Below are 27091 nucleotides of genomic sequence, written 5' to 3' on the forward strand. Positions count from 1 at the left end.
CAAAACTTTTTTTGAAATAGGCTTTAGTCCAGTTCAGTGCTCTGTATCTACGTGCTAGGTGTGTGATGGCTGTGTCATTCATGTCTGATAGGCTGGGTGTGGGGGAGACTGATTATCTTAGAGGCAATATGTGTTGTGTTGTAATATTTTAATGAGTTTGTTTTTGCAGCATTGTGTGAAAACAGGCTGAGCAGTACAGCCGGGTGGATTGGATGATGCTTTTGTAAAGTAGGAGCAGGAGGTGGGTTGGTGAACAGAAAGGGCTTTTAGTTTGCGTATGACATGTAGTCTTTGTTGTGCGCGTTTCTGGATGTTAGTGACATGTTCCTTGAAGTTGAGTTTATTGTCTATAATGAGTCCCAGATATTTAAAACTGCTAACCTGTTCAACTGGTTGGCCATAGATGTGGGTATGGTTCAGTCCAGGTGGTGATTTGGATGTATAAATGACCAGCTCTTTTGTTTTGTCTATGTTTAGATGAAGGTAATAGTTAGGGCTAAACCATGCAAAACTAACAGTATGGTCCCACAAAACTGCATTACTTTGGCATAACTGAGTGTCTATTTTCATGCAAATATGTGACTCCTGTTTCAAGTTACTAGTGCTATAAATGTCCACTCACTTGTGTGCATGTGTGAGGCAGAAAGATGCTCAGGAAATGAATCACATCCTGTGTTAATCTCAGAGAAGAATGTTCATATAAGCAAGTGGTGATGAGGGAAGGTCAAATCTGTGTTTTATACACACACATACGCAAATATATACTAAACTAAACATAAAATTAAAAAAAATAAACTTTCAACACCTGCCTGATCTTCTATCTGTGGCGGCCTCCTCATGTCCTAGCACACTTCCTTATTTATCAGTAGAAGCTAAAGTGATAAGCCCACAGCTGTTCTCCCAGCACCTATAAACACATACACAGTTTTTTTTCTGACAGCCATATGTTGCACTGGCCAAAAGGTGTCACATCCCAGTGGAAAGAGACCGAGGATACAAAAGTCAGAGGAACAGTGGTGTGAGGTTTTGCCACTTCAAGTGATCAGGTTCTTCAATAAGATTGTTTAAACAATGTGTACTAGAGCATACAAAATCATTCTCAGTGTGTGTTTGTGTGTGTGAGATAAGTCTGAGACCTGAACTAATGCCCTCGGTGCTGCACAGCCAGGCTTATAATTACATGTCTCCATCCCTTCACTCAGAGACAAGATGGGAGCTGAAAGCGGCCACAGCTGATATCTACTCACACTGCAGCCAGGCCAGATTCAGGTCCTGATCCTGGATCAGCTCACCGCCCAGTCACCGCACACCGGCAGCATATCGCCCGAAGGGGAAATATGACTTTGGTAGAAGTTAAAGTCACCTTTTACAATATTACTTGAGTAGAAGTCTTAAAGTATCTGATATTTACTGTACTTAAGTATCAAAAGTAATTTTCTGATATTAAATATACTTAATTTTTAGAAGTAAAAGTAAAGAAAAACCTTGATTATGAAATCTATTGTTGCTTCCTTATAGGTAAGCATAATATTCAGGGTTTCCACAGCTTCTTAAACATCAAATTCAAACTCTGACATCAACCAAATCAAAGAGAAAAACAGAAATAGAATTTTAATTTTTTTCTGAGGAAGAATCTTTCCCTCCACCGTATGAAAACATGTCTTGCAAGTAATGAGTAATAAAGACGCCTATTTAGGAAAAGTAGTGAAGTAAAAGTGAAAGTTTCCAGAAATAGAAATAACGAAGTAAAGAAAAACACTGATGGTTACTTAGTAGTGGTCCCTGTAACTGTTAGGGTACCAGTATAATTTTCCTAAAAAGAGTTATGTTATGTCGGAGCTTGATTGTGATGATCTTATAAACACCTCTAACTGTTTCTAACTGTTGTCAATGGCTACACTCAAAGGCAAAAAAAGCTTGCTTTCATAGCTTCCTCCTGACTGCATCATACTGCCTCCCCAATCTCTCCCCGAGAACTCTGTGTCTTTTGCGTGTCGAACTGTACAAATGGGGATAATGGTGCACCTTTGGAACAGTCTCTCCTCACATGCATTCATGGTGTTGTATTCAGTTATACACGCGAAAAGTGAAGGATGTAGTTGCATAACGAATGAAAAGGAGAGATTGAGAGAGTAGTTCAAACCCTGTCTTATATTGCACACTTGGCCAATCACTGCACAATCACTGCACGTGATTGCGGGATTGTCTGTTGTCCGAAAGTTACAAAATGTTTTGGATGCAGCCTCACGATTCCATCATGTGAAATCTAAGTGAAAGCTCTGGCCTCTAGGATTTAAAGAAACAATCCCCAAGATTTTGATTATATAATTCTTTTTTACACTTTTTATGGCTGTAAATGTTAAATAAGTCGTGTAAATGTATTTACACTGTGTAATTGCCTGTTGCACGACATTGTTGACTCTCTTCTTGATGAATGAATCAATGCTGAATGAATGCTCTCAACCCATGGCTTGTTTGTCAGTGCTGTAAACCGATACAGGATAGAAGATACAAGATACAGTAGCTGCTCTAGGCGTGTTTGCAGCCCCAGGGGTGGATACATGTGTAATTTAGAAGTGAAATGTGGGATCTGTATTTTTAAACCGCATATGCTGTTGACAATCAGTAAATGCATTCGCTAAATCAACTTAGTATTGCAACTTCATAGTATTTGTGCCTCTTATGTATTATTCCTCTTATGGGATCTTACATTCAGGAATATAATCTAAATGTGTAACGAATAAAACGATGGATAATATATCTGAAAATTGCTCAGTGTTTTTATCATTTTTCCCAAGGCTACTACAGGTCTTTGTCCAAAGCTTTGTTTATTAAAATACTCTGTATCAAATCATTAATAAGTGACAGCGCAGACCACTTTCATTGGGATAAAATGTAATACTGTGAGGGATGCTCCACAGGAGAGTGAAGGGGAATCGTGCCCTGAATGATGATGTCCTGTTTAGAGACGAGGGAGCTCATGTCCTAACTGAAGCTGCCTCATAATTAGAAAGTAAGGCCTAAAGCCTCCTTTCCAGGGAAAGAGGAGAGACATACATATGTAGACTGTGGAGCAGTGCACGTGCTAGTGATTCAGTCATTTTATAAGGACAGAAAATGAGATGGTATGCTTGAAATGATATCATAATTAAAATTGAAAAAGAAATTGTATTAACACCAGAAGGACCATTACAAACTCATTACTATTAAAAGACAACAACAAATCATTGTAGATAATCATCATACAATGGTTACATTGTCACTGCAGGCCGTAATGCTCAACTGTGATTTGTGAAATCAAATTTTTTTGTTGTGGACTGTGGCCAACCAGGATGCATGCTGCTGAAATGACCTGCATGCGCAACAGTACAAGAGGTGTTTGTTTGTGAAGACCGTCCTAGACGTAGCCTTAAGACCCTGGACTTTGCATTGACCACTCATTGTCTAAGTACACCCGAACACCACCGTCACAGCTTTTCTTGATACCTATGCCAACACTCTCTACAGTCAGACACAAGTGCAGAAACATGATGAATGTCAGGTTGAACTGACACAAAAGTCACAAAAATGTCACTATAACTGCTGAGTCAGAATTCCACAAGTCTGTTATGTATCAGGTTTGGGGCCCACATATAAAGATGGCTCAAATTAGACTTGAAAATGTCAGATTCAGTGTGATTTTTTGAATCTGACATTTTCAAGTCTAATTGAAACACTTTTTGAGGTAGAAGAGATTATTTTCTATTACCAGCATTGTGACCACAGACCACTGTTTGAATTCTAAACTTTACTCCCAGAATAAATATTTTCAAGACAAGCTATCACATTTGTTAGGATTTTATCTTATCTGGATATAATTCCTATAATCCTGTATGCTACTGGTATGAGGTAATACAGTATTTGTTCAAGTTGATTCAAGTTTATTATTTTATTTATGGTTTTATTATTGTCTATTGGCTGTATGAAACTGATCAAAAAATGCTTTGAAGAGACCTGGAAGGCCTTGAAGTGAGACTTTATAGAACATAATGCACATTTTTAGTCTCTCATACCCTCATACCATCAGGATGCAGTTCAAGATTCTTGTAATTACATACGGAGCCATCCATGGGCAGGCACCGGCTTACATTCGTGATCTGCTACACCCTTATGTTGTCAGCAGGTCCTCAGATCAGGGCTTACTGGCTATTCCCCGTACAAAGCTGAAAACTAAAGGTGACAGAGCTTTTGAAATAGTGGCTCCTAGACTGTGGAATGCTCTGCCTCATGTTTTAGGAGCGGCGGCCTCTGTTGATATTTTTTAAAAAGCAGCTAAAGACTTCTTAATCAGGTGTTCGTTTAGCCACATTGTTGACTGTATTACTATGTGATTTAAGCCTTTGTGATTTGATGTGATTTACTGTGTTTTATTGTGATTTATATTGATATTTGATTTGTTTAATGTATATATTTATTTGGCCTGTGAAGCACTTTGTGACTCTGTCTGTGATTAGTGCTATATAAATAAACTTTGCTTACTTACTGACATACTAGAAATGAAGTACCGTACACCAAAAACGTCCTATTAGAATATAGGATGTTTTTGGTGTACAGTAATTCATTTCTTACTTACTTTATTGTATCTGTTGTGGTGCTATTACACTATTCCTATAGGAACCGATGATATGTGATCCCTGAGACAGTGAGATTATGGTGATATTATTTGATTTAACTCTCATTTTTAAACACATAGTGTCAACATTATGTTCTTATTGGAGCATGCAGTGAATGTAAAGCGACTTCATTGTAATAAATAGGCCTAGTTGTTTAATGTCTGATGGAATCACTGTCATATTCTTATAGGATTTTGCAGTGTGCGTGCAATAGTGACTTTTTGGACTAAACTGCATTTATAAACTTGTGGTGTAACTATATCAGCCCTATGGGAACATCTTGTAATCCTGGGGTAACATAAGTAGTGTGTCCACAGTGACCTTTTTGGACTTAATTACATTTTAATATAAACCATAATACCCCCCCAGTAACTTTTTTGTAAATCTGTGGTACTAAATAATGTCTGTGTAATGACCTCATCTCATGGCCATTATACCCCACTGTGGAAACCACTGCTCTGTCATTGGCCTCCAATGACTTAAGTGACAACAGAGAAGGTTTTTTACCCCCCTCTTCTTCTTCTTCTTCTTCTTCTTCTTTAACCCACATTGTGTACGAAAGAAGAGCGCGGTGGGGAAAAACACAAACAATATACACATGCCTCCAGATGCTTTCTGAACTCATCCTTTGATTTGCTGACCACCAGCCTCTTTTAAAAAGACATTGTAATTTAAGAAATGACACAACGAGAGCAGAGATTTTGGACGAGCCAATGTCTTGCGGGATAGGGAAGTAGGGAGAGGAAGGAGGGTAATTACAACGTCAAAAAAATCAACAAGTTGGGGAGATTAAATTTTTCTTTTGTATTGTATAATACGTAACGTGCTAAACATTTGCCATTGATGCTTATTTACGAAAACGTTCGCTTAAATACACCGCCGTAGACACAGTTAGCTCCCCCTTAGCTTGCGTTTGGTACAGCCCACAGCTCCTTTTTGGTAGCTACAGCGTCAGGAACTAGAGCACAACATGATGGAGACCGTAGCCAGGCTGTTCCCCTCAGAGTTAACTTTTTAATCCCGGTTTTGTCGCGTTATCACACACAAGAGAAGGAGGCGGAGGAGGTCGGGCAGAGAAAAGGGGCTAAAAAGTCAGTCATGGTTTGAGGTTAGCGTGAAAGTCGGAGCGTCTATTTGCAACTGAAGCACGTTGATATTTAACTGTGAGGAAAAGAAGTAGAAGACGAGGGAAAAGGGAAAAGGAAGCCCGGAGAAGCGAGAGAAAAGCGGGGTACAAGATGCAGCTGGCCGCGGTGCTGTGGGGCTCCCTGATAACTTTGCTGCTCAACCAGAGTCCAGGTAAGAAAATGTCCGATTAAAAACGCTGCAAAGTGGAGTTGGAACTGCATGTGAGCGTGTTTTGGGAGAGGTGAACGGAGGTATTTGTGCACCGCCGGTGTTTGTTAACTGTATTTTTGTTGTATTCCGTCCCTATGAGCTCTGTGAATTGGTCTGACTCGCACATTCAGACATAGAAACTCAGCAGCCAAGTTTCCCCCATATTAGAGAGCGCAATTTAGGTGGTTAAAATAGAAACTGTAGTGGAAAATATGTCTGAGTTTGAGCGTTAATCTTTTTGACTTTTTATTTATTTATTTATTTATTTTTAATCATGTTTGACAACAACATGCGTGTATAAGTGAAGCGATAGTCCGAGCTCTCAGATTTGCATAGTTTTTATAGATTTAACTTGAGAAAATGTTTTAATTTTATAATTTCACTTTTGATACAATTGCTATGTTTTGTAGGCTGCTCTGGACCCTTCTTATCCTGCATGCCAGCGAAACGTGCTGTTGGAAGTATATGGGTATTAGATGTTGTAGCGCGTGGCGCTATGATTCTATGGGGATTTGGAAGATTTTATTACTGTTTTTTGGTGTTACATGCATGCATGTAGGTTGTATGGACAACAATATGAGGGGTGTATGCATGTCTGATGTCCTGTCAGAGCTCCACCTTCAGGCAGATTGCTATCAGCCCTTGCTGATGAGGAAAAAAAACCCAAATCTTAAATCAGTTAAAATGCTGGTTTAAGCATTCTGCAAGCATTATACTGGTTATGTTTAAGTTGTGGCTTTTTTGGATGCCTAGAAGCTGAAAATGAGTCATGAAATGTAAGAAAGACAATATGGAGTTTGTGCTCTTGCATGGGTTATAGAGCTGCAAAAAAGCACAGAACTGTTTTTTAATATTTTTAACTTCTACTTAAAAATGCACTTTTCAGTTATCCCTGTTATGCAAATGAGCCATTGACTTAAAACAAAACTTTTTATTTATGGGTTATGATGATTTTAGTGGATGTTTATTTTTCCATTTAGTTAAAAAACAAAACAAAAAAAAAACAAGCATGTTGCTCTTGACTGGGATTGCAGGTGAACTGGGTTGTTTATCTATGATAACCTACATCCTGCCCCTGCCCCCGCCCCCGCCCCCAGCAGCACTTGTAATAGGTCTGAGTGATTTCCACCACCCCCTTCCTATGTTTTCTCTAACACCTTGTATTTACAACATGTTAGAACAGCCGCTGGAATGCAAAGACCCTACGTAAGCTATTTCTAAACACACACACACACGCACGCACGCACGCACACACACACATACATACATATATATACATATACACACACACACACACACACACACACACAGCGGGCTAAGCATCATGCGCACACACACAGTCCCACACGGGTGCTGTGCCCTCTGACGTGACATGAAAAGATTTATCCGACAGGCTAGCAACAATTATATCTGTAATTGGCTGGTTAGACCTCAAAAAGAGGTTGCTGTAATTGTGACAACTCCTAAATGTCACCAGTAGACTGTCTCTGAAATGTCAGCCAGATAAGATTCAATATCCAATTGAAAACAAAAGCCCCCCTGAATGATCCACATCCTATTTATAGTTGGGTCTTTCATCCTTTTAAGATATAGTTATCAACGTTTTTCCCCTTCTCCCCTCTTTATCTGGATTTGGGGGGGGGGTTGTCTCGTTTAATAATGGACTTGTTCTAAAGCAATTAAGTCTGCCGGGCCTGTATCATGTCTTAAACACATCGTCGCCTGTCGTGCATGAGTGAGTCCACTGTGGCACACAACTGACCCTGGTTTTGTAGGGCCAGTACCTGATAAATGGTGTTTATTCCAATTTTCAATTCAAGATCTTTAAATGTGATCATTATCATGCCAGCAATTCCAAATACAACATTTTCCCCTCAGTGTTTTATATTTGTCAGGGTGGAAAATCCTCTGAAATAGCATTTAAACCCTCATGTGACACTGACAGTCAGACTCGCACTAATGACATTATTTTTAGGGCTAGTGGCTCTTTTAAGACAAGATCTCATCCCACAGATATCCAGTGGTTGGAAAGCTCTAGGATACATGAAAACCCAACATAGACATGTCTTTGAACAATGAATTGACTAAATAAAATGTTCAAAGCAAAAATGTAGTTCCAGTGCGTCAAAAATTGAAAAGATTATCATATCGGGCCCTAAATATTGGCAACGTGATATATCGCTCTAACCCTGACATATCAGCTGTTTATTTTCCTGACTCTTGTATTATAAGATATACATAATGGTTCATGGAAAGATGAATTAAGTGGTAAAGGCTATAATTTCTAAGCTGTATACTGTGAATGGCATTATAAAGGTGTGTGTGTGTGTGTGTGTGTGGTCAAGATGCCTTCTCAGCTAGGTCTAGTGGCCTTGCAGTAATAGGCTGAGTTAGTTTAATGGTGTGTTGGGGAGTGTGTTATACGGTTTAATGATGTCGTCTGGGACAGGATGACCCCCTCACCCACTCCAGCGATCCCCACTGAAGGTTCCTCATTTACTAATAAACTATTGATTGGACTCACAGGTTGAGTCAGAACCTCTGGTGTTGTTCCACTGAAGGCGTCACTGCACATTAGATCACATTTGTAGTTACAGTCAAGCATCATTGACCGATAAATCCATAATCCAATGAGGATTGGGGATGGGATGAAATGTTCAATTTGAATGATGATCCTCCTCCTGCAGAATTGAACAGGACTAAACTGAGACAGTGCTGCTGTATGAATCTGACAGCTTGGCAACTGTCCCAAAAAAAAAAAAAATTCCTTCCTTAAGTGGGGTTGGTTGGTTTTAGCTTCTGCAGCCAAACAAAGAATAAGAAAAGAAAGGAGATGATGACAGTAAAGGAGGAGAGGTGGGCTGCGACTATTTACGTCATAAACAAATGTCCATTGCAGTTTACTAGAACTTCAGGCTACATCTTCAAATAGCTTCTTTTGTCCAACTTAAAGTCCAAACCCCCAAAATGTTCAATCTGAAATGCCGTAAACCAGACAAAAGCAGCACCACATCACATTTAAGATGCTGAAAGTGGTAAATGTTTGGTATGTTTTACCTGATAAAAGGCCTAAATGAGTTTCCAGCATTGTATTATCGCAGGCGGGTCACCTCACCAGAAATTATGGTATCGGTTTCGGCACCAAAACTCCGGAATCGTATCCTCATGAGTACAGACACATTTTAAACAATACAAAACCCTAGAGATGAGGTGTGCCAGGACCTGTCACCTATCCTCCTTGCCACCTCTGCAAAACCATTTCATGATTATTGAAGATGTTTATTGATAAACTTTCCTTTGATCGTCTAATCGACTAATTATTTCAGCACTAGTGGTAATTGGATGGAGAACAGAAGAAGTAAAAAGTAGAAAATCACAGGAGTTAAAGGAACGGAGAGAGGTGAGGAGAAAGCGGGTTGAGGAGGGGGAGGTAGGGAGTTTGGCCTTCTTAGGTTGCTGCTGGCCTTTGTGTCCTTCCCTGACACCTGTATCCCCTCATCGGATTGATTAGTCCCCTGGCATTGCCCTGCTCATCCTGGACTAACACACACTCACACACACACTTCAACTAGTGACCTTTTCACAGAACCTGCAGGCGTGGTTTTGCGTACCCAGCGAGCATTAGAATGATGATTTATGACATTGTCTTGCAAAATGGCTCCAACACCACATTTGATTAAGTGTCCTCCGAGTAACTGTGTTGGTATTAATGGTGTTGCAATGTTGATATTACAGAATAACTCAGCCTACAGACAGATTAATTGCTTGCCACAAAGTTGTTTTTGGTACAGATTCCACTCTGCAGGCGACGATACTTTTCTCCGACAGAGAACGGTTGTTTTCGAGGATGTGGCCGTGGCTCAAGGTCTATGAAACGGGACTCCTTTGTCTGTACACTTGGCAGGGTTTGATTGTTTTGGCATATATGCACATTCACCTTCCACTCTGTTGACTTTCTTGTCGAGGCTGAAGCTATTCAGGGGCTTCAGGGGGAGGACAAGGGTGAACGTTTCATTATGGGTTCTGAGACTGGAGCTGCTGTGTTGGATGTGTGTATGTGAATTTTGTGTGTGTGTGTGTGTGTGTGTGTGTGTGTGTGTGTGTGTGTGTGACCTCCTCTGGTGTAGCTAGTTGAGTTGGTGTCAGCCAGGCTTTTGCTTTCACCAAGGGAAGGCAGACTGGCCCACCTGATACCCCCACTGTGCTTTGTGTGTCTCTGCTGAGGGGATGGAATTGCACCTCCAAGGTAGCATTGGAGGTAACCTATGATTACTTAATTTGAACCCCCCTCCCGCCGCTTCCAACATTCCCATGTGGATGAATGTGAGGACCCCCCCCCCCCCCCCCCCACCGCCATCCCTCTACTCATGTTCCTTCACCTTCCTATAAATCACCTGGCTCTCTCCCTGCGAGACCCCCCAGGGGTACTCTCGTCTTTGGGGTCGTTTTTCATTTCAGAACATGATGCCACGGCCCCGGGGCCTATTTCAATTATGTTCAGAGCTTATATATGTCACAGATGTCCGCTTTGAGATCACACAAGCAAGAAAACAAACAGTGAACCACTGGCAGCCATCAGTGCGGAGAGCAACGGTTGGCGGTGTAACAACAGAAATGGTCCACTGGTGGAAATCCACGTCAAGGATTTTAATTCTGTTATACTGTTTTTGCTGCCGCTTTCACACACTACGAGGATGATGAAAGATTGCCGCCAATGTGTGTTTGTTTATTTCAGTGGCCTGATGTTTGAAGGAATTTATAGTGCAGACCAAAAACAGCCAATAGAATTAAGATACATTTTAACATCTGGCACAGGGACAACAAATGAAAATGAGCATTCCAGACTAACTATGGCCCGATTTTTCTGTTGATCAGTCACAAAAAAAGCATTTAGTCTGCCGGCAGCTGTGGCTCGGGTTGTAGAGTGGTTCGCAATTAATTGTAGACTTGGTGTTTTTGATCCCTACCTCCTCCTGTCCACATGGCAAAGGGACTTTGAGCAAGACACTTGACCTCAAATTGCTCCCAATGGTGAAGGTATTGGCCATCAGTGTGTGAGTGTGACTGGGTGAATGAGAGACAATGTGCTACATAAACGCAGTCCATTCTTGTCTGGAGCTGGTAACACCAGCAACCTAAGTTTCCTTAAAACATGTATTACAAAATGTTTGGTTTTAGTGTAATGAACATTTCTTGTTTGAGTGGTTAGATTTTAAATGAAAAAAATCAAAACTCCCAACGGCAGATTTCCATCACATTTTGATAATAATGTTTCTCTCTGAAACGGTGACCTCGGGTAACACATGCCCACTGTCTTTAAAAAAAAATAAACGTGTTACATGAAATTCAGGTCACGTCACCGTAGAGGTTTGGTATCAAAAGGGACGGTCGTCGTTTTTTTAGGCCATGTAGTATGAATCTGTGTTCCTTGGGGGTTGTAGATTATTGGAGACTGTAATAAACTCTGGTTCTCTGTCTCAGCGGGGGTCTGCTGTAAAGGACAGAAAGATAAGCAGAGCTGGAGACTCGCTGTCTGAGCACAACCAGGGGAGGGGGGGGCAGGGACACAAAGACATTTTGAAGGACACACACTTGTACAGATCCATAGTAACTTGATTCTTCAGGGGCGTCACTACAAAGCATCTGCAGGGATGCTAATGATTCTAGCAAATTTGGTTGAAGACATCCGTGAGAAATGATTGTTGTTCTGTGATGAAAGACCTCTTTTGGTCTCCAAATGTGGTTTCAGCCATGCATTAAATTATTATTCTTGTGTATCCAAGAAGACACCATGGGATCCTCTTTACAGACAAAAAGAAGCCATTTGTTTGATGCCCGTGTCCGCACGGGTTCAGTTTGAGTGTCAACAGGGAATTTGTGCAGGGCCATATTTTCAGCATGTCTAATGGCTTAAACTGTTCAGTGGGCCACGCACACAAACGTGGTTTGGGGATGACTTTTGTCCGTGGGCAGTAGAAACATCCGAACAATTTGTCAGTGCAGGACAGTTGTCCCCTTGTCATCTTTTGGGCAGGGGGTATCCAATTAATCTTGGAAATGAATGGGCAGTTGAAAGTTGTATTTCTCAATAGAGGGCAATTAATCATTAATATCCTGGATTTAATATCCTCTGTTTGATGATTATTTCTTAACAACCATTTCCATTATCAAAATTTCTCCGTGAATTTGTCAAGATTGTGAGGCAATGCAAAAAGGAAAGCTATGGTGATATTGTACTGTATATATTTCTTATTGTCAACAAATGTCATGAAAAGATCAAAGCCAACACTGAATTGTTTTGCTAAAGCCTGATATAACTTATCCCTATGTTCCATGGAGCTTAATTGTTGTCAAACACACAAAGTCCTCAATCAAGGAGCCACACTGTTACACTGGGTGACATGTTCCTTCATTACCTCCACACCACTAGAGCACTGAACGTATGTTAATCTGCTGCTGAAAATTCTCCCAGCCAAGTGCTTAATGTTTCCCTGTTAGAGTATTGTTTGTTAAAAACTAAAGCACCCAGCTGCTTATAGGATATAAATAACTACAGAGAGACAGACAGGCTTCTTCTAAGTGTGTGTGTGTGTGTGTGTGTGTGTGTGTGTGTGTGTGTGTGTGTGTGTGTGTGTGTGTGTGTGTGTGTGTCTTCTGTTGATTGATGTCAGAAATGTGAATCCGTTTTTTTTTGTTTCTCTCCACAATAGGGTTGGGCAATGTCCCCTAAATTGGTAGTTGACGATGTTTACAGTAAAACATCGTGATGGATGATGATATCGTTGGGGGCGGGGAGAAGAAGCACTTTTTATTTGACTATATCTCTTTACATAAATATTTTTCTTTCTACTTATAAACCTCTCTGTTCACCAGTGGTGGTCCTGCAGATGGGGGCTTGCAGCTGTCTCATAGCTCACCTCCAAAAGGTGCCCGAATGATGGCCCCTCACCTCCCTCAACATGCCTGTATGCACAAACCGCCTGTTCAGCCATATGTTCAGGAACACACACAAACACCCCCAGCTTCCATCTCAAGCTTTAGATACGATTAGAGTGTGATATGATTTGACTGAGACCCCCCAAAAGACTTAACTCAGCACACTTACTCCCCAAACACACACCCGTGTTAAATCCTGTATCACGTCAACACATCCTGTCTGTCCATTTACACTTTTGGCAACCTAATGGGCAGAATGTGGAGCTTAAAGGCTTGATGTTTCGATGTCGTAAAAAAAAAAAAAAGTGAAATCTGTAGTCTTCCTGTATTTACCAAATGTCACGTTTAGCTGCTGTCCGTGTACCATCTGATGTTGGTGTGTAGCTCAGCTCTGTAGGAAAAACAGCTGAACGTCCTTGGGTGACTTTCCGATCACACTGCGTACAGTATGAGCACATGGTGTATCAGTGTCGCCTTTCCCTCCCTGCGACTGTACAACTGCAGGGAAACACCTGCTATGTATCTGATGTCGATCTATCTGTTGAAACCAGTAGGAGGCACGCTGCAGCGCCTATGGTATTAAAAGCGCATACAAAGAAATATCAGATACACTCACAAAAACCTGATTCAACGTGACACCGACTTCCAAAGCCTACAGTGCCTGTCTAATGTTTGGCAAATTTAAGTTTCCCAGAGCCCAGGCTGACGTCTTCAAATGTCTTGTATGTCCCATCAACAGTCCAAACACAGAGATAGTCCATTTACAACATAAAACGGAGAAAACAGCAAATACATTCAAATTGGAACCGGATAATATTTGGACTGTTCGATTTATCAAAATTGTTGATTCATGTTCTGTTGATGGACTAATTGTTGTCATCATTTGTAATAACATCCTAATTATTGTGCTTTTATGATCTACTATTAATTTGCCAAATTTAAACTAGGATAAAACACAATCAAGATCCTCTGCATAAAACTAAAGCATTTGTAACATAAACTATTTCAACAGTAGTTCCAAGTTCATGATAACAGAGACGGCTGTGCCCTGGGAGTCTGGTACATTTTATACTTAAAATGGAAATTGGGACATACCATACCAGAAGTAGCTAACTGCTAGCTAGAAGAAAACTGAGGTGTAAATTCCCCCCACTCTTACTCTCTCAGTAATTATCTCAGAGTGTAGCTCATGTGTACACACACACACACACACACACACACACACACACACACACACACACACACACAGGCAGCTAAGACTTCCTCAGGGCTTGTATAATCTCAGTGCCTTTGCCCTTCTAGAGTGACATCTCTCACTTTTATCCCCTCGATACCGACGCACAGTGATGTCACCTGAAAGTGTGAGAGCTGAAACCTGACTCTCGACACACAAAAAACACACAATGCTTAACCAGAGAGAGTGCCCTCACAGCTAGGTGTTGATGCAGGCGAAGCACTGTACCTGTGTAATTCATACTTCATGGAGGGGAAAATTGTCCCACATCTTCCTTCTCTGCCATATGTCCTCATGCTTATGCTTCTTCTTTACATCCCCCCCCCACACACACACACACACACACACACACTCTTTCTTCTTCACCATTTTCTTTCAGTGGACCCTTACAGGCTTTAACTCAGCCAGGCCTGTGATGAAGGAAATGGAGGTGGTAGTTGTGAAGGTGGTGGTGAGGGTCTTTATTATACAAACAGTGAAGGGCTTTGGAGGCCCCCTTTGAGACATAGAGCTGGAATGGGGACGCGGCTGAAAGCGCTGGACTCCCTAATGAACTCGAGTGGCCCATAGAAGCGAGGCCTTTTCACAGAAGCCAAGGAGGACAAAGTGTCAAAACAAGCCCAGCCCCTCTTCGTTCACAGGGGCTAAACGCCGCCTTTTGACTCTGTGGAGTGTGGGCATCTGAAGGGGAGGCCATGAGGAGAAAGGAGGGGGAGGCAGAATGTACTTGTTAAAACAATGGCCTCTTAAATCAAGCACCCCTCCTTGCCTCTCTTCTTCTCCTTAGCTCCTCTGCTCCCGCCTCCCTAACCCCCTCCTTGTATCGCCTCGACTTCCAATTAGACCTACTCTTGCACAAGCTGTTGAAAGCCCTATATATTGCAGGGGCCTCAAAGGAGAGGCTTTGGAGCTGCGTCTCTGTAGCAGTGTTGCCTCTATGAAAAGTCTTAGTATTCAGAGGAGAGCCCTGTTTGGGCTCTTAAAAGCACTCAATTTGCCACTGGGGACTTGTGGACCATCATGTCCCCTCCATTCTCCGCTTCTACACTCCCTTCTTCCCTCTTTCTGAGCCACTCCACCCCCTCCATTCCTCGTCTCTCCTTCTCCGTCCCACCCTCAGCCAAAACTCTTCTGTTTGTGACCCCTCCGTTGCTCTTCCATGCTTGGCTGCTCACGGGGCCGGGGCCCAAGTGCTTGCTGCCTCCCTCCCCTTAGATGTTTAGCCATGGATGAAAAGCGGAGACAAATATGTCTGTGGTTCAAAGTCCATCCCGGCAATTACAGTGACTGATTAAAGAGTTGGCCTACACAGGCAGCTATGTATAATACTACAACTCCCACTCAGTGTTTCATAACAGCACCTTCAGAATAGAACTGAGCTCAGCAGTGCCTGATAAGGGCCCATGGCTGGCTGAGTCCACTGTTAACGGTGCAGTGATCGAGAGTTGGTGCCATAAAAGGGGCCACAATTGTTTTATGGTCAGTTTTTAATAACTAGAGCGGACCGTGTTAAAGTGCTCATATTATTTTCATTTTCAGGTTCCTAACTGTATTTAGAGGTTCTATCAGAATAGGTTTACATGGTTTTCAAAAAACACCATATTTCTGTTGTACTGCACATTGCTGCAGCTCCTCTTTTCACGGCGAGCATTATAACGTCTGTTACAAAGTGACGGGAAAGGAAAAAGCCAAAAAGCATAATATGAGCACTTTAAAATATTCCTGTGCATTAAATAGAACTAAAAGACTGCTAGTCTGGTAGTGCTGCAGCAATCAATCGGTCACTCACGATTGCTTGCTTTTTTCCACATTTCATGTTCATGTTGTTAATCAGGTTGTACTCGGATGTTAATTTACTTTGGACTTCCCTGTCATCATCACAAATTATCTTAAATGTAGTACTGTGATTTCACCAAGGGGCAATTTCAAATGTTAATGTAAACCTAAGCAGTGTTTGCAAGATTGAGACTCTTTTGAACATCTCCTCAAATACATGCTTGCAAATAGCTGCAACTTTAAACAGTTTAAAACTGATAACCCTTGGTTGCAGATTTTGTGTTGATCCTAATCATGGATTACGAAGTTAAAAAATAAAACCCCAAAAACCAATCTAATAATAATATATAAATAAATAAATAAACTAATCATTGAGGCTAACATTTAGCAAAACAAAGAACTAATAATGTTCCGGTACATTCTACTTTTAAATGTATTTGGAAAAGTCCAGTAGTTGGATCTCGCATACAAGGGCATTTTTTTAAGTGTTTAAAAAATGATCAAGAAGCAGTAGATGTGCTGGAAGGAAGAAAAATGAAAGGAAAGAAAGAGGATGAATAATAAGTGGTACAGTTGCTTTGCCTGAGGATTGTATTTGGCCACTCCCAGAGGCCAGAATAGTCTTTATGCCTTAAGGCAAAACTAGAGATGGATCATAACAACAACAACAACAACAAGACTCTCCACCACAACCAGGGGAACCATCTGCCTCGACTGAAGTGAGCTTAAGCGGGCCGCAACAATACTCTGCTGAGAGTCGACACTAATTGGGTCAGCATGATTTTCCACTTTTTTTGCTAGGTGGACTTTCTATGGGGCTTCTATTCTGAGAAGCGCCTACTTAAGTTATTGTATCGGCCATCAAGAGACAAATCCATCTATGTTGGGCAAAGTCCATTCTCTCACATCGTCCTCATTTTCATTTAGCCCACATTTATTTTAGAGATCTTGCTCCAAATCATTAGCCTAGAAATCTAGACGCACCCTAGCGGCAGCAAATGTCATTTGCAGCCAGGGTCAGTCTAGCAACTCTCCGTTGGCTTGCGAGCTGGAAAAACCAAACTCTAGTCAGGCCAATCACATCTTGTATAGAGTCAGTGGGCGGGCTTAACATAACGACTGCAGAGTTGCGACGGTTCCACGTGAATTCCCTGCTACTTCAAAACAAAGAAGATGGCTGCTGCTGGTGAACAGCGGTCTTTCGAATTGGCTTTGGCCATGACTCTGGAAGACTTGGAGTTAAGCTTTTCTTTGAGAAAAGAACAAAGAACGGTACTGAAGTCATTCTTAAAAAAGGAAGATGTTCCCTTCTTCGTTGCTCTGGTTGGTTGTACCGCTATCCTATTGCGTGCAGAGGGAATTTGAAAGACAACAGTTTATCCCGCCCCTCGGATTGAGCCCTGCCAATGGTGAGTTCCCAGACCCAACATCTTGATGTGGGTCTGGCTTGTCATCCTACCAAATCATAGTCATGGCCCAATATGGGTTCTCTCAAAGGCTTGTCCCACTTCTTTTGTGATTTTTGTGTATAAATGTATGAATTTAACTGGGAGGCCTTGGTCTTGAGTGTATGCTTTCCATTGTTGTCACAGATGGCAAGGACACCACAATGGGTAGAACCAACGATAGGCCCTCTGGATTGTAGGTCTGACGGTTGCAGGCAGGGGGCTCTGTGGTTTTTCTAAAGCCAATCCATACAGTATGTCTGTTTTTTTTTGTCTGTGATTAAAGTAGAGAAGACCTAGAGTTGTAGAAAAGGTTTGACCTGTGCAGAAGTGATATGGAACATGTCAAATGCTTCACATTGGCAGCAACCATTTCCCTGTCTTCTTGACACAGAACATTTTAATTGATGCCGTTTCTGCCCTCTTGCTTGGATTGGACAAAGACAGAAATCTTGAGCATCAGGCAGTAGGGGTGTGACAAGACGAGATTTTAACCTATTTTAAAGAAAACTTCAATGAAGAAATGAGAGAAAAATAGTCCTTTATTCAATCAAAAGTCACAAAATGAAAAACGAGCACTGAAAGGTTTTGCCACAAACTCAAATGACTGGCTTCTCTCCTGTATGACTAACAGTTACACCGTCCTTATTCCATATGAATGGTGGAGAGAGAGTCTGTTCACTCAGAGAACCAAGGTTATAACATAACCAAGCGTTTTCTGGCAGTAGTTGAGACCAGTTGTTTTGTACTTGAATTTGTCATTGTACAGTAGACGGAGAGAATTAAAGCTTATTTTACTATTGTTTCACAGTGATTACATTCTAAACACAAATAAATTACCATCAAACACTCAACAGATGATTTTTGTGAAGACAGATGCTCTTTTCTCCTCCTCTGCATTGTATTCATTGCAGCAGTAAACAAGGAATTAGGCTACTCTAGTATCAATGTATGACCTTTTTATAGGACGAAGGGAGAACATTTCTTTGTTTAATATCATTAAAAGTAAAGTTACGCTTCCCGACTCATTTTAAAAAGGACGGAGAAAGAGAGGGGTCTGCGTGAGAAAGCACCACAGTAAACTGCATGCTGCAGACACGTGTGTGTCTCGGCCAAGAGAGAGAGGGAGCGAGAGAGCTGCAGTACTGTAACGTTGTAAACGCTGGATATTACAGGCAGCTTTTTTCTTCCGCTATCGCTCTGCAAAAGTTAACTCGGAGTCAACTTTGGAGAACGGGCGAGGGGATCTTCTACGCTAATTTCGAGGTCAAAGTCAGACTCATCTGTCATGCTGACTGCTGCTCTCCACTTGTGTACTGATATCGCGAGACACTTTACCTCAACGAGAAATCTTGTCACGGTTTAATCTCGCAAGATCTCGTGGGACGAGATCTCGTCACACCTATCGGGCAGCACTCACATAACTTTGCATTGGTGGCAGGTGCTAATTGGATTCATTGCTCCTAGGTTATGAGGTGATTGGGGATAGAGCATGCAGGGATGTTTTTGTCCAGACCTGGAAGACTGGTGCTCCTTACAGATCATGTACAGGTGTTAGCCTGGAAGGGAGAGGAAATCTTGGGCACAGTTAAGTCCTAGCCAGGCCTGGACCTAGCCCTGGAAGTTGGATTGTTTGCCGGGGTTGGACTAAGTTATTGAAAAACTCTGGTCAGTGTCCAAACTGGCCTGTTCATTTTCACTATCCTTGGGAGTTTGATGGCTTCAGTTTACAGCACAAGTTCTATAAGAGCCAAACGGTTTGCACCAGTAGAAATGAACAGCTCACTTTCTAGCTACAGACCCATTTGAAAAGTGTTTTAAAATGTTGCTGATAAACCAAATTAATATGCAGAAACCACATAAAGGACCATATAAATGAATATACAGTTTGATTTATAAATCAAACTAGGAAAACAAGCATGTTAGATAGCACTATTGTCAAATACTTCTGTAAGGTTCAACCTAAAGTTCTAAGGACAATACAATGACTGGTACTATACATAGGCAGCAGTTCGGGCACACTTAGAAATACCTCCTGACAATGTCAGTCGGTGTCCTCTCTGACTACCTCTCCTGCTGCAGGCTACTTTAGATCTTCGATTGATTGCTGTAACCTTGGCAGCCAGAAGGGAGCCAGGGACACACTTTAGAGCAGCATTCATAAAACACAGTCACTTCTGAAATTGCTCATTTAATAGGGATGCTGTGCGGACTCTTGCTCTCTTAAGAGAGCAGTGCATGAGGCTCTGAAAACATATTTCAAGGCATTTTTTACTCATCCTCTTGCCTTCACACTCGGTGGTGAAGCATTCATTTTATGTTCACGTTTAGGCTAGCGCTTAGGGTCATGGTTAGGCTCAGAAGTGGATGCCTTTCTTTTTTTTTTTTTTTACCAGCTCAGTAAATGTGTTGTTTGAGAGAACTGGTCTGCTTGCTATAAATCTGGTGGGAGCTTGGGTGTCGGGAGCTGTACTGTTCTTCACCAACGCTGTCCAAGTAGAGTAGAGAGTCTTAAGCCTTAAGTGTCCAAAATCACTTACTACTCGCTATATAGTCCACTGTATAGTGAGTTCGCCATTTTGGTGCTGTCTGAAAATAAAGTTATACTTCTTTTACACTATAGTTGACAAAGTATCCCATAATGCATCTTGAAAAGTAGTGGACAACGATGGTCACTAACCATGCACTTTATACCATCATGCATTGCGCTGAAAGAAAAATAACAGACTGACAAGGGAGAGCAGTGCGACTGCAACCTGCCGTACAAATGTAAGTAATATCTGTTTAACTTGCAATAGTATGTTGAAGTTAGTTTTGCAAGTTTCATAGCCAAGTGATAAATTGTGAATTCAGTGTGTTACGCCATTACTGCACAAGTCATGGCTAGCTTACAAGCTTGCTAATGTTCGCTAGCACTCTTCTGTACAGTGTCGCTAACTTTAAACTAATTTCATAAGTAGCTAAATTACATTGGTAGTGTCATACAAGCCCCTGAGATATCAATTATAAATGTAATTTAATTTCTTCAGTAGGGCTGGGTATCGTTAAAAAATATTCAATACCAATACTGTGACTTCGATACTGGTTCCTAAACAATACTTTTTTCGATAAATAAAAAAAAAAGATTTTAACAAAAAGAAATTACAACATTACGGCACAAATCTTTTTGTTATTTCTTTTTTAGCTATTACTACGTGAGCCCCGTGCGTAATGTAGAGTTTTTCCTGCCAGCCTCTACGAGGTGTAACATTAGACAGCCAATCACCAGCATTATTAGATCTTGGGGGGAGCATGCTGCGTGCTTATTGGCTCATTGACGCTGATGAGATTTACTCCTTGGGTATTGAATGACGAGGCATTTTTCGATACTGAAGAGCCAATTTGGTCGGCGCCTTTTTAAAAGTATTGAATTTGGTACCCAGCCCTACTCTTTAGGGGCCGACAGCAGTGAGCGGAGGAGATGAACGAGACAGGCTACTGTGGGTCTGGAGGCAGAGGTCTGGCAGGACATTTTTGCATTTCAGAGCACAATACAATACTGTAAATAAAGATGTTAAGACTGATAAGGGTGTCATGTAAATAATTATGTGACTAATAGCTATGTGACAGTGTAATCACACTGTAATAGTACCGTATGTAATGTGAAAAGAAAATTGTGCCTAAGTTTCCCCAGTACGGGGTGTAGTCTGACACATAAAACGTTGCTTATACACATAAACGTTTTATACACATAAACGTTGCTTATAGCACCCCCTAAAGGCGGCACTATAAGCAACGTTTATTTGTTTTGGCCAACTCAATGCATTTAAATGGGAAATTTGCAATTGCAATATGTCTGCCACAGTAAATGCAATCAACACGAAACTTGTGATGCTCGTTCGGCATGCCGCTCTGAGGCGCTGTACCAAATTTGGCGAAGATTGGCCATTAGGGGGCGCTTTAATCAACGTAGACGAGTTTTCGCCCTTCTACTCTATGTTAATGCTATATTTGCAATGGAAATGTACCACAGACCTTGCAGCTCACACTTCTCAATATTTACTGATGTTTGTCTCCTACCGTTAGGTTTTGGTTTTTACTTGTGCGTGCACCTTTTGGTTTTTTACAATAAACAAACTTCTTAACCCACCTGACAAAGTTTCTACAACCTTCACAGTGGACAAATTCAACTCTTTTCTCTCACTTTTTCAATCCAAAATCAACACCATTCATAGGCGCCGATACCGTGCAATTAAACATTGCAGTTGGTGCTAAGTGGAGCGTCTGTCATAGTGTGATTGGTTATGTCGGTGGCATTGATTCTTAATTTCCCACGAAGCACCCACGGAGGAAAACATAAATCGGTGCCTATGACGCCATTTGCAACAACTTGACCACCTGCCCTGCTCCTTCAACCACCACACCTGCCTCCCCCCTCCACCCTCTCGGTTACTCTCTCATTTCTCTCTGCTGTCTCCTGTGGTCAGGGGGATTAAGCAGATTTTGTTTATTGTAGCGAATTGTTAAAGGTCGTCTGTATATGCATGAGGTGAACTGTTGACCGCTACGTTTGCAACGGCGACGTACCGCAGACGTCGCGGCTCGTGCCTCTCGATATTTACCGACGTTTGCCTCCCCGCCGCCCGCGTTGGGGGCGACTGGCGTGGGTGGCTTGGGCCCCGTCATAACTGCTTGCAGTTCTAGTTTAATATATTTTTCAAACATTATTTATACAATATACAGTATGTTTTTACATTATACATTTTTAACTGAAGTATACAAGTGTAGATTGGTGAAGTGTTCAATAAATGTTTTTGTTGAGAAATTCTGTGTATATTAGTGTTACATTTTATCTTTCAAATAGAGGTTTAAACACAAGCACATATCTGCCAAATATCGGCCAAAATACATCGGCATCGACCCTGATTTCTAAAGATCGGCATCGCCCAGAGAAAACCCATATCGGTTGACCTCTAATGTTTATTGTATTTTTAATAATAATGTAAATCTGTATTTTTATTTGTAACCAAAAGCCCTACTAGGGACAAGTGTCGAGAATTAGCTTTGGCTAAAAACACTATGATGCATACATCAGATGACTGTTGAAGTTTATCTATGTTTTTTTTTGTATCTGTTCCTATCTAAATAAACCATAAAAAACAAAAAAAACAACAACATGACCACAACATCCTTATGTACTTGCCCAATGTACTTTTCTATTTATTAATTTGGAAAAATACATTCAGTGTAATATGTATTTAGTATAACTACAATTCATGTCGGAATTTATTATGGATGGTCCACCGGCCGATGTTGATCTGGCACGTTTTTAATTGTGCGACGGCAATTATTTAAATAGCGCCGCTGAGAAAATGGCCCGAGTAGTGCCCGAAAGTATTTTTTTTATTTTGCCGATGAGCAATATAGTCCTCTGCATAGAAATCCCCATATTGTGAGCAAGAAGTAGTGAATGTGTGAGGGATTTTGGACACAACTTCTGTCTTTGAGGAGGGAAGGAAAGGTCACGGCTTGTGCCTTCAGGATATCAGAGGTGTCTCCTTCCTATACTTTGCCATTCATGGTAAATCCTTGACAGGTGCCATGGCTCAATGTGAGTTTCTTTCATGCTGCATGCATTTAACCCTGTTGTGTGTTTTTTTTGTGTTGTGAGTGTGTCTGTGTGTGTGTGTGTATGTGAGACAGGTGCCAGGGTGCAGTCAAGTTGCCCGGCAGTTGCAGCAGCGGGCTGAAATAAAAAGGTTCAGCTGGCGCCTGGCGCCCATAGTGCTCTACTCAGATATGTGCCTCTGGCAGTGTGCCACAAAAAACACACACACACCAACCAGGAACACTGTTGATTGTAACAAATACACACATGTACTCCCAAACAATCGCACACACATCTTTCCCTGCTGATTCTCTTCCTCTCTGCTGCCACAGCTGAAGCTGGCACCCCAGGCTTGGCTGTCACCCCTGAGGGCTCAGGTAGACACCGTCATCAGGCTGAGTGGTGCCAGCCCATTTTATAATTGGATTTAGTGTTGGCACTCTTCTGTTCCCCCCCTCAGCCGGATAGCATTGATTTATGAGGGAGGCCTGGGAGACTGTATGTGACCCGAGTCCAACATCAAGCATTGCGCCGCACTGAAGGCTTTGTTCCTGCTCTTGGCTTCTCGTCTGTCACTGAGCCGAGTTGTGCTGTGAATATCTGGAAATACACTTACTACTAATTTAGATTAGCGTGTGTGATATCACTTTAGTACTTCTCCTTAACTGATAAGCTTTTAATTAAAAGTCAATTGCATTGGTCTGCTGGTATTGTTTTTCAGGCCTGAGAACTAGGATGGGATGGGAATTGTGGGATGACTGTTTTCATAACTTGTGTGTTGGTCTCATCAGTACAGTTAATGCCATTTGATAGAATCCTAATCCAGTATCAAACCGGTTACCAAATCAGAAACTTCCCGAATCCCATATGAACTTTATTTAGGTTTTAACAACAACAAAAGTTTAAGAACTGAAAACTCAAAGATTGCCAAACAAATTCTCAATACCTTTTAGCTAAATTGCTACCTGAATGTTTTGTACATTACTCTTTGATAGTAAAGAAAATAGGGAGGACCTTAAATAATTGACAAAAGGTTTTGAGCAAAAAAATTCCAGGTATTTAAACCAACTTGGAACCAGATCCGAAATGAAACCAGCAATCAGAACTCAACCCTTGTCACCATCCCAGTGTCTAGTTGAAGACTGGATGGCTCTCACTTGCCCTCCAGTTACTTTAAACCCCACCACCCCCCTCCACTCAGTCTTTCTCAAGTGTAGGGTGTCAGCACACTGCTCCCTCCTCCTCCTGCCTCGGGGGTTTTGGGTGATGTCTATTCTTGGCGGAGGATTGTGCTTGTTCACTACCGCACACCCCTTACCCCTAACCCACGATAACCCTTTCCCTCCATAAAATGACCTGTAGCCCTTCATAGGAGGGTGCAGAGATTATGTGCCCCCAGGACTCACAAACACTGACTGCCTGACCACTAAAGCAACATAGAAGCAACCCTGGAATGCAAACAAATGCTCCCATTACCCTTGAACTGCCTCTGACCTCGGTTTGTGTTCAGGATACTGTGACGGTCAGGATAATGGGTGGGTGCTCTACCGGTCATCCACCTTCTGGAGCAGTTTGTCTGCAGAGCGACCGGAGTGTGAAATGTCCTTCATCTGGTCCAATATAGTATGGAGTCAATTCTTTAATATCAGTTTGCTTCACAACTGTTAGTCCAACACAAAAACACTGAAAAAGGTGTGGTCAGATGGGACCAGCTGGAATTAGGGAGGGTGCTTAAGGCATGAAGAGATAAGCTGTGGCTTTTGAGTGACTCACACTTGATAAGTCTATTAAATATCCTGGACTGGCCTTATATTTTGGTACATCATAACTATACTCCAACTGATACTCCACCCAAAATCTTATCTTTTGTTTTTCACAAATGCTCATAGGTTGAAAATGAGTATAAGTGACTATATAGTTCTTAGTTTTGTTCTTCCCAGAGAACGAAGGCTGTGGACAATGACTTCCAATGCACCACGTCGCCTGAAATAAAGACCACCTTTAAAAATAGTGTCTGTATTTGCACTGTATTTTTTAATTCACCTAATACTTTTTCTCGTCTGTGGCCCTTAAGGATGTGAGTACCTAAAAAAAAAAAAAACCCAGAGATATTTCCAGTAACAGGTCAAATGACTACATAAGCTGAATTGTGTAGTCTTTACCCTTGTTATCCCTCAAAAGATGTCAACTTTAAAGGAATACTGAGCATCAGTCACATGATTGGAGGAAGCTTTGAGATAACCGAGACAATGTCCAGGGAACATCAGGTGCTGACCTCGTGTTCCTGATCTGTCAGAAGGCTCAGGGCTCGCTGTTCTGCAACAGAGCCACCATTCACTGCAGCGACCGACCGGCTAACCCACTCTCTCCCACACACAGCCGCTGCTCATACAGCTCAAAGACAAACACATGATGCACTTCTGGACAGTCCTAATTCATTCAGATTCATTCACACAAAGGGCATGCACTCAGTTATCCCAAAAAGTACTTAATAATAATAATTTGATAACTTAATTCTTTCGTCTTTTGAAGTGTATACTTGCTCAATGAATTAAGATACGATTTTCACTGTGGCAGATTAACTCTAGCATGATCCATGTTTTTTTTTTTTAAATGAATTGAAACTGCCTTGAAAGTACGAAAAGATCTCGTCACACCTCTACTTTTCATGTTTTCTCAGAGATAACAATACTAGTAGTGATTGCGATGATAGCATGGTAAGAGCAAAACAATGACTTCTTCAAGTCAAGAAAAAAAACTCATAATCCCACCCCCTTATCTAAAATACAACATGCCTTGTTGTTGTGTTGCTGTCTGGTCTATTTTAAACTTGTGAACAGTATTGAATATAGCCAAATAGTTGGAGAAAAAGTTCAAATTTTAGAGAAGCTGCAGTTTTCAGCCCCATCACACACATCGACACTTGTTTACTTCTCTCAATGCTTTAGTGTTTTGAGTGCCTCAGTTTGACCTTTTTTAAGCTATTTATTTTTCAGAAGATGGTCTGAAAACCATACTTCAGAAAGGCGGCGCTTGTTAAAACTGTTTACTGTTCAGGTTGACTGGACTTATTTCCAAGTGAAGGCTACTACATCATTGAATATGCTTCACATTCTGTATTGAAATTGCTTTTCTTTTTCTGAAGACTGTTATACAGCTCCTGTTAAAAGCAGCAGCTCAGAATCTCTGTGCCAGCGCTGAGTCATGGACGACTTAATGGTGTTGTGCCCCGTTTACTGTGTTTACAATGTCCTTGCAGATATTTCCATTCCTCTGGGAGAGAGAAGCACGTCTTATCTGTAAAGCAACGGCACGAGAGAGAGAGAGATGCAGGCTAAGGGAGGAGAGGGGGCAAACATCAAAAGGAAGAGATGTTAAATATACTCATCCCATTTTTGGCTCTACATGTGCATCTATATCTCGCTGTGTGGGCTTCACAACAGGAAGCTGAACCTTCCACATTTACCGATTCACTCTGCTGAGAGGCTCTCAACATAGAGACGCTCCCATCGTAAGATGCCTTTGACATAGGAATTGATTTATAATTCAGTGTCAGATTCAACCTGCTGATAACACTACTATGACACAAGCTGGATATGTTGTACATTATCAGGCCATGTTGTGCTTAGGTTATATATTCAAAAGTAATCATGCTTACATTCTTTCCTTTACTTAGTAATGCATATTTTTAACTGTTAAGTACCGAAAGTACAGAAGCTCTGTTTTTATTTATGATTTAACATTTGAGATGTATGTTTTTAATGAATAAAGGGCTTGCATGTTTATATTCCAGCATGTTTTCGATACCTTAAGGTATCGAAAAAAGTACAAAACCGTATCAATAGTTTAATCAAAAATGTTATTTTAACCCTATTATTTCTGAAAGGAGACAATATTACTCAGGCTTTCCTCAACTTTCTCTGTTGTCTTCACTATCAACAATCTTAGAAACGGAAACATCAGAAATGCAAGCCGTCTAGCTGACCAACCACAGATCCCACAGTTTCCACGTGAAATGCAGTTTTTGAAAGTTGTCAGCTCTGGCGTACCCCACAGCGTAACCATTAAGGCTAAGTGTATAGGCTCTGTTGCTGCACCGTCTAAATCCACCTTTACAGCTGCA

At 41.4% G+C, this 27091-nt stretch overlaps 2 protein-coding genes across 3 annotated transcripts in view; one reads left to right on the plus strand and one right to left on the minus strand.

Moving 5' to 3' along the window:
- The window catches only part of LOC144520065 (cytochrome c oxidase subunit 5A, mitochondrial), a 353705-nt gene that overhangs the window by 195014 nt on the left and 131600 nt on the right, over positions 1-27091 (minus strand). The window lies entirely within an intron of this gene.
- The window catches only part of lrp4 (low density lipoprotein receptor-related protein 4), a 143915-nt gene continuing 122456 nt past the window's right edge, over positions 5633-27091 (plus strand). For both annotated transcript variants that reach the window (XM_078253656.1, XM_078253665.1), the window contains exon 1: positions 5633-5951. In XM_078253656.1, coding sequence (XP_078109782.1) covers positions 5891-5951 — 61 coding nt within the window. In that variant the 5' untranslated portion in view covers positions 5633-5890. The remainder of the gene's footprint in view (positions 5952-27091) is intronic.

This window comes from Sander vitreus, chromosome 1 (assembly GCF_031162955.1).
Source record: "Sander vitreus isolate 19-12246 chromosome 1, sanVit1, whole genome shotgun sequence".
Lineage (NCBI taxonomy): Eukaryota > Metazoa > Chordata > Actinopteri > Perciformes > Percidae > Sander > Sander vitreus.